This window comes from Vespula vulgaris, chromosome 20, assembly GCF_905475345.1.
Source record: "Vespula vulgaris chromosome 20, iyVesVulg1.1, whole genome shotgun sequence".
NCBI lineage: Eukaryota > Metazoa > Arthropoda > Insecta > Hymenoptera > Vespidae > Vespula > Vespula vulgaris.
In genome coordinates this window covers 648,657-656,069 of record NC_066605.1, presented here as the reverse complement: position 1 = coordinate 656,069, position 7,413 = coordinate 648,657, and the positions used below count along the sequence as shown (strand labels likewise).

The 7,413-nt window shown below is 30.0% G+C and overlaps 3 protein-coding genes across 3 annotated transcripts; 2 read left to right on the top strand and 1 right to left on the bottom strand.

The window, feature by feature from the left end:
- Nucleotides 1-6: 6 nt before the first annotated feature.
- On the top strand, nucleotides 7-2,015 carry LOC127071041 (short transient receptor potential channel 7-like). The gene is made up of 5 exons (XM_051009832.1): nucleotides 7-146; nucleotides 1,007-1,134; nucleotides 1,207-1,355; nucleotides 1,415-1,568; nucleotides 1,644-2,015. The coding sequence occupies exons 1-5, from the start codon at nucleotides 137-139 to the stop codon at nucleotides 1,857-1,859; spliced, it is 657 nt and encodes a 218-aa protein (XP_050865789.1). The 5' UTR covers nucleotides 7-136; the 3' UTR covers nucleotides 1,860-2,015.
- On the bottom strand, nucleotides 1,981-5,669 carry LOC127071147 (uncharacterized). Its single transcript, XM_051010081.1, has 9 exons — nucleotides 5,533-5,669; nucleotides 5,210-5,465; nucleotides 4,668-5,128; nucleotides 4,406-4,594; nucleotides 4,216-4,327; nucleotides 3,827-4,111; nucleotides 2,810-3,265; nucleotides 2,378-2,729; nucleotides 1,981-2,293 (listed from the first exon to the last, which is right to left on the bottom strand). The coding sequence occupies exons 1-9, from the start codon at nucleotides 5,571-5,573 to the stop codon at nucleotides 2,070-2,072; spliced, it is 2,376 nt and encodes a 791-aa protein (XP_050866038.1). The 5' UTR covers nucleotides 5,574-5,669; the 3' UTR covers nucleotides 1,981-2,069.
- Nucleotides 5,670-5,753: 84 nt separating this feature from the next.
- On the top strand, nucleotides 5,754-7,049 carry LOC127071042 (protein LZIC-like). Its single transcript, XM_051009833.1, has 3 exons — nucleotides 5,754-6,098; nucleotides 6,166-6,301; nucleotides 6,370-7,049. The coding sequence occupies exons 1-3, from the start codon at nucleotides 5,998-6,000 to the stop codon at nucleotides 6,712-6,714; spliced, it is 582 nt and encodes a 193-aa protein (XP_050865790.1). The 5' UTR covers nucleotides 5,754-5,997; the 3' UTR covers nucleotides 6,715-7,049.
- The last annotated feature ends 364 nt before the right edge of the window (nucleotides 7,050-7,413 follow it).

Below are 7,413 nucleotides of genomic sequence, written 5' to 3'. Positions count from 1 at the left end.
TTTGTGTTAGCGGTGTACGCTTTACTTGTTTTGCTCGACCTAATCCCACGTCGATCCATGATCTAATCGATTACATGTACCATATTTTAGAGGCTACCATGGATATACCTGTCTGGTTAGGGAACCACCTCACGTTATGTGTTACGGTTAGTCACTTACATGTAATATGTAGTGTATATTTTCTGTTGTGAATTTTATAATCGATCAATTTGTTTGAAGGTAGAATATGACTGCATAAAAATGTTATGCGTAGTAATGCATGGCACGGCAATGTGCTGACGTTACTCACGAGAAACGATTAAGAACAGTCGTTGTTAAAGTTGGTCACGTAATTAGAATGCATCCTAATCGTGCCATAGACAAATTATGAGTGTACAACTTGCCTGTAGTCTTACACGTAGCGTAATGTACTCGATGTGGCATGTGAATTCCGAAGCTTGTCAGCTAATGATCAATCATATCCCACAAGACTTCAAAAAAATATTCATTTCATCATGCACATGCGATGTGTCTACGTTTACCTAATTACTATAGAATATAGTTATACCGTTCTCAATGCTGCTAGTTGATCGTTATACTCACATTCTTCAGCGTTACTTCATGCAACTAAAGGTTTATTAATTATGAGTATATTTTTGACATATGTCTTCTCTCACTCTATTTCTCCCTTTCTCTTTCTCTCTCTCTCTCTCTCTCTCTCTCCTTCTTTATCTCTATCTCGACTTAATCAACATTTCTTCTCACACATATCATCGCATGTTATTAGGTTTATTAGAACAACGAACATTCCTTCTCTCAATCGATTGCGAATGAATGATACTTGATGAGAGATGAAATCAGTCAGCACGAATCGATACGACTCAATCATTATGCGATATATCAAAGCTTAGATCATTAGGAAATTAGGAAAGTAAGATATCAGTAGAGACAGGATTGCTGCGAGAAATGTTTCTCTTTATATCCTTGTCGCTAAGAATGATGTTATAACATAGATTTCTTTTTTCAGTAAGAGTCAATCCTATCCACATTACGGAATACCTTTTCTTCGCAATTTTTGGACAAAAAAATACCGACGATTTCTCGATTTCGGTGAGGCACAAGTTGCAACCGAAATGGACAATATATTTATTTAAGGTTGGTGATTTTTCAAAAAAACATTTATATACTATGCCGTTCGCTCTAATTAAACGTTTGTTATGCTTCCAGATATCATTCTCTCTCTACATGCTTGTCACCGTTATCGTCTTGATCAACCTTCTAATTGCTATGATGAGTGACACCTATCAAAATATCCAGTCGCAAAGTCATATAGAGTGGAAATACGGACTCAGTAAACTTATACGTAAAATGCAAAAGTAAGTATCATTTATCGGGATAATATGCTTGACGTTTTAATGATTTTTCTTTCTTTGAGAACACGAACTGCTCCCTCGCCGTTAAATCTGTTCACCACGTGGATAACATATCTTGTAAAGATGTGTAAGAAGAAAGCAAATAAGAAGAAAAAAATGAGTGTAATGCATGGTTTTATGAAGAATCGTACACTCTCGAAAAGTTCATTCTCTCAAGTACGTTATAACAGTCAAGTCGATGAAATAGGAAAATTTAAGGTGTTAAATTTAATGAAGTTTTTGCCTCTGCAGGATAATAAAATACTTCCATTGGATCGCAACAAGGACAACGATAATTTCGCTCTGCTACGTTCGAGTCCTTTTCAAAGCCAATCATCTTTAATTTTGGCGTCAAAAATTGAAAATGTAGTTGAATGGGACACCGTTCGTCGGAAATATAGGATGCGTTTTGGAGATGAGATAGAGAAACCGTCGGGAGAGGATGACATCGTCAATGGAACGATATAAATAATCTTATTTATCTCAAGTATTACTTTCAAGTATACTTTCAAATTATTTCAAGTAATACTTTCAAAGTAACAAGGTATTACTTTCCAGTCAGTGGGTTTCTGTACCACAAATGTAGTCGTATTTCTTAAATATATATACATTTTTACTACCTTATAGATGCGAGAACATATTGAGAATAGTATGAAAATCTTCCTTGGCGTTCTAATTTTATATCTCATTTTTTCCGAATGGTGGTTGTGGATTAGTTTCCAAGAAAAATGAACCACGAGCATTCCGACTAACGTTTTCACCCATGAACACCATAGTAGAGTTATCTCTGCACTTGGCTGCTTTGAATTCTATCCAACTATTGCATTGAACAGCACCGAAAGTTAATGGATTGATAATAGATTCGCCCATAAAATCGTGAGCTCTAGCATGACTGCAGTATTCTGATAACAATGATACAAAAAAGTTTACACTTATAAGAAAACATTGTCATGTATTAAATGAGAGTTTAATTTAAAATTATTTACGTGCTGAGAAGACAGGACATCCAGGCTGCCTGAACGTTCCTCCGTTTGGATAGAAATCTGCATGACCAATCGATCTAATGAAGCCAAGTGTCCCTGCGCAAGTATGTATGATATCCACAAATTTGGCATCTCTAGAATCTAAACGTATTCTTAAATCGTTCAAACTCGAAGATTCGAAACCTGGTCGAGCTGGATCCATGCCAGTTATTCTTCCAATTGTTCCGGATACTTCCATCCCAGCAAATCCAGCGACATGAGCTCCTAAACTATGTCCTAATATATGTATATCGTCCAGCGAGAGATCAGTTTGTGAGACCAGAAAATTCAACATTTCTGCTATATATTTGCCGACCTATAAGCATGATATATCCATCCAGAATTATAAAAACTAACAATTTATTTTTTATATAAATCGATACATTTCATACAAACCTGGCGAGTTAGTTTTGCAGCGATCCAATACTCTTTCAGCGATGCAGGGAACCAATTGACGCTAATAACATTATAATTTCCCACTGTTAGGTAATTTTGTCGAAAATCTTGCAGCCAATAAGTGTTTGCACTATCGGTCCATCCATGAATGAGTATCTTTGTAGGATTTTCAGATTCAAATGGAGATTCTTTTAGTCCTATTATATCATCCACCTTCAAAAAATATGCTTGAACAGGATTATTTCTTGTATAGAGCTCGAATGTAACATCTTCGGCTATCAAATTCGGATCGAAAATATTATTTATAACCGATCGATCATTTTGGGCTGTACCCATTGGATTAACAAGAGCATCTAAAAGTACTTCTCCTAAAAAAAATCCTTGTGATTTATCCGCTGTTAAACGGTGTTGCATATCATTGGTGGAACTTTTAGATAAATCTGTAAATATAACAGATTAACTTTACTATTTTATTAACTAAAAACTTTAGACACTATATTAAAAAAGGACTGCAAAGTATTTACTTAAAAAACTTAACAAGAACACAAACTGAGCGATGAACGACATGATCGCATTTGCTCGGACCAACAATAGGTACTATTATTTATGTATTCGTATCTTATGTAACAATACAATTTTCTATCCTTAAAAATTCTCTTGAGTAAAGTAATAGGACAAAATTGTTTCCTAACTAATGGTTATCATCTATCTAATGTAATCAGTTCCGCTGCAGTACATGATTTAAGTTGGTTTATCTAGAATGAATTTTCTTTTTGTTTATTGACAAATAAATGGCAAATAAAATGTTTGCATATAATTTTATCATATATTATTGAATATTTCATTAGAAAAAAATAATATAAAAATAAAAAATTATACATTTATCTTCTTCATACTATTAATAAAAAAAATATCATTTTTATTTTTTCACTAAACACATCGTTTTACGATCGATTCGTAAAAAAAAAAAATACTATTTTTATTGTTAGCTTATCACTAAAACAATCTTCATAGTCAATATTTTGTTTTAGTTAAATATAACATCTTCTTGCCATACTTTGTTTGAGAAACAACATTAAGACCCAATGCAGCTGCTTGCTCGCGTATATAATTCTCTTCTTCTCGTGTTAAGCCTTCAGGAAATGGTTGTCTTGATAGATAATTATCTTTAGCAAAAGATTCACACATTTCTCGAGCTGCTTTTTGAAATTCAGTCTCTTTTTTCTCTTTTTCAGAAAAATTGAAACAATTGGACCATAATCGTTTTTCTATTTCATTATATTTAATATATTTTTCATTTGCCTATTATTTTCCATGAAAATAAAAAGTGAAGACTTTAGAAAAACAAAAAGAAAAAAATGAGAAAAAGAAAAAAATATTAAATAATGGAATAATATCACACTAACCAAACAAATTTCTTTGTATATATCTTTATCTTTTGGTTCCATTTTGTATGCAATTTGCAATTCATTCAAACCTTTTACATACTCCCCAATTTTCACCAGTGCTTTGCCATGACTATAATATAAAAAAGAAAATAATTCATTTTATTTTCTAATGTCATGACTTTTGAAACAATATGAATGGAAAACATACTTGAAGTAAGTTTTAACAGTAGGTATGGGTACTTTGTTACAAGCCATGCAAGCACGGCGTGGCATTTCTTCTTTATTAAAACATATTGCAAGATTATTATAAGATCTGGAAAGTAATTTTTTTACTTCTTCTTCTTCCTTATCATCTTTTAATTCTGCATTTTCCAATAAACGTATAGCTTTTTCGTATCTACAAAAATAAATTAAAATACTAGTAATATCTTAATATTTGTATCAAATAAAAATATATTTTTTTTACCTACACCCGTATAGCTTTTTTAGTCTTCATGTTTATAAAATTATATTTGGCTGTATTAAGCAAATCGTTAATACATTTAACAATATTTGAAAATAATTTTTTTTCTTCCATATTTAAATCAAGATAACTATCAGCTGACCCATTATCAAGGAAGTCAACCACATGAATAACAAACATAACTTCTTCATTAGGTAAAATACGAGGAGGGCATCCAAAACGTCCATATGCAAGATCAGGATGAATAATAAAAATAGCAATTTCATGTTTTTCCATAGAGGTTATAGCAAGTTCTAGACCAGGAATTAATAAGTCTTGATTAAGACGAACAGTTTTTGGATGCCCATGCGCATATGTTGAATCAAAAGGTTCATCATTATATTCAAAATAACTTATATATTTAATAGTGACCTGAGCATTGTATGGTACAATCTCACCAACTCCTTTTCGTTTAATTAATTTCATAACCTATATTTAAGAACGATCCAATGATGTTATCTAATACTCATTTTTAAAAATGTTAAATTTTTATTATTAATTTCAATATACCTTTCCATCCTTTGTTATCGGAATCATTTTTGTTTTCATTGTTGCGAAGCTTATTCCACAAAGCATAGTACCTGTAGCTTCATCATTTTCATCATCTTCAGTTTCGTCAGTTTTGAAATCATCCATATTAAGCATATTGATTAATTCTTCGTTTGACAAAAATACATTCGGATTATATGAAAAATTATCCTCTTCTTCTTCCTGGAAATATTCATCTCCAATTTCAACGGTAAAACCGTCTGGAGACAATAAATCACTGAAAAATACAATTATTACAGTTTATTAATACATACATACATTCAATAATATACTTTTTCTATTACCTCAATGTAAACCCATCCCGAAGATTTAAAGGCTTTGTCATGTTGAATCTTTTATAATTATATTAAATATATCTAAAGAAATCTTTAAACAGTTCGATCATAACAAAAGACTATCTTATATTAAAGAATCAAATGAGCATCAGTGACATCTATGAACTAGTGTAAACAAAACCAATGTACTTAGTAACCTCCTATATCGAAATATTCCTAAAAAAAGAAACAATAACTTCTACTTTACACAAGCATGTACATTAAATACAGCAGTATATTACGAAAATATAAACTTGATTTTAATGTACGTAACATTTTTTTATAAGTAAACAATATGAAACAACATAATTACTATAATATACATTGCTTCATTTCTAAATAAAAGTACAATACATACATATATTTCTGACATATAATCTGCAGTTTTTTATTATTTAATATCAGTGAAAAAGTTAATATATATACTATTAAATAATGAGTTCTCACGGTAAAGCAGAAACCGAAAGATTGAAACAAAATTTAGAAGAACAGCTTGATAGATTAGTACAACAATTGGAGGATCTTGAAGAATGCAAGTAAGAGAATGAATTTTTAATATAAAAATATTTATATATTGTTATATATACTATTAATATTATGCAGAGATGAAATGACTAATGAAGAATATGAAGAAGCCAAAGAAGAAACAATGGAACAACTTCGTGAATTAAATGAATCATTACAAAGAATGATTTCTGGAAATATGACTCTTATCAATCAACTTGGAGCAATGCAATTGGTATATAAAAATATTTGATTATAAATGATATGTAAAAAATTCGATCTAATATAAATTATGTAATCTAGGCAGCTCAAGCAGCAATAAGTGCAGCTTTTAAAACTCCTGCTGTAATTAGAATGTTTGGAAGACGCGAGCCTGATCAACTCAGAGAACGGCTGTTTCAAATTGAACGTGACATAAAACTTGGAAAACTAAATAAAGATGCTGCTGATCGATTACGTGCTGAAGTACTGAGTGCTTTAAGACAGCTTGGAGAAAAATTGGATCCTTCTGAATTACAATTATTAGAAAAATTTTCTTTAAATACTATAGATGCAACAAGCTATGTACAAGTGACAGAGGCTGTAGAAAAGGGTCAAATGGCTTTAGCAGCAGTTGGTAAAGAAGTTAGAGCTACTCAAAGTACCTAGAATTTTTAATTATATCTTATATCAATATGTGTCTATATATTATCTATATTTCCTATTTCCATATAATAATTTTAAAATAATATTAATTTACATTTAATTAGAACATCTTATTTTAAATATTATGATTATTATTTAAATTATTTATTTTACAACTCGCTTATTTTCAAATGATAATAAGAACAAAAAAAAGAAAAAAAAATATAAATTGTTGTTACACAATTAAAATCTACAACTTTCTGATTAATTCATTTATTTAATCTAAACTCTAATATAAATTCAATTAATATTCATATAAATGTAAAAGTTATGTAATGAAATAAAAAAAAAAAAAATAACTTTCTACAGATGATTTATAATTACAAACCAAAATATATATATTTTTAAGTATGAAGCAGTGGAATGAATAAAAATATTGGACTAGTATGTTATAACTTGCTTTTGTGCACACATACTATCTTTTACTAATTGAAATATCACTGTTTTTATTCACAAACCCTGTGACTTATTAAATATACTTATTTATTACTTAATATTATGTAATATCAGAATTGTTAAGAGAAGAATATAAGTATAATTAAGAACAATCAAAATTGTATGTCTGTATAATTAATTAATTATTAAATCAAATACTTAAATGAAAGTATAATAGGACAGTAATTTGTTCATCTAGACAATTATAATGAACAATTATAACGAAAA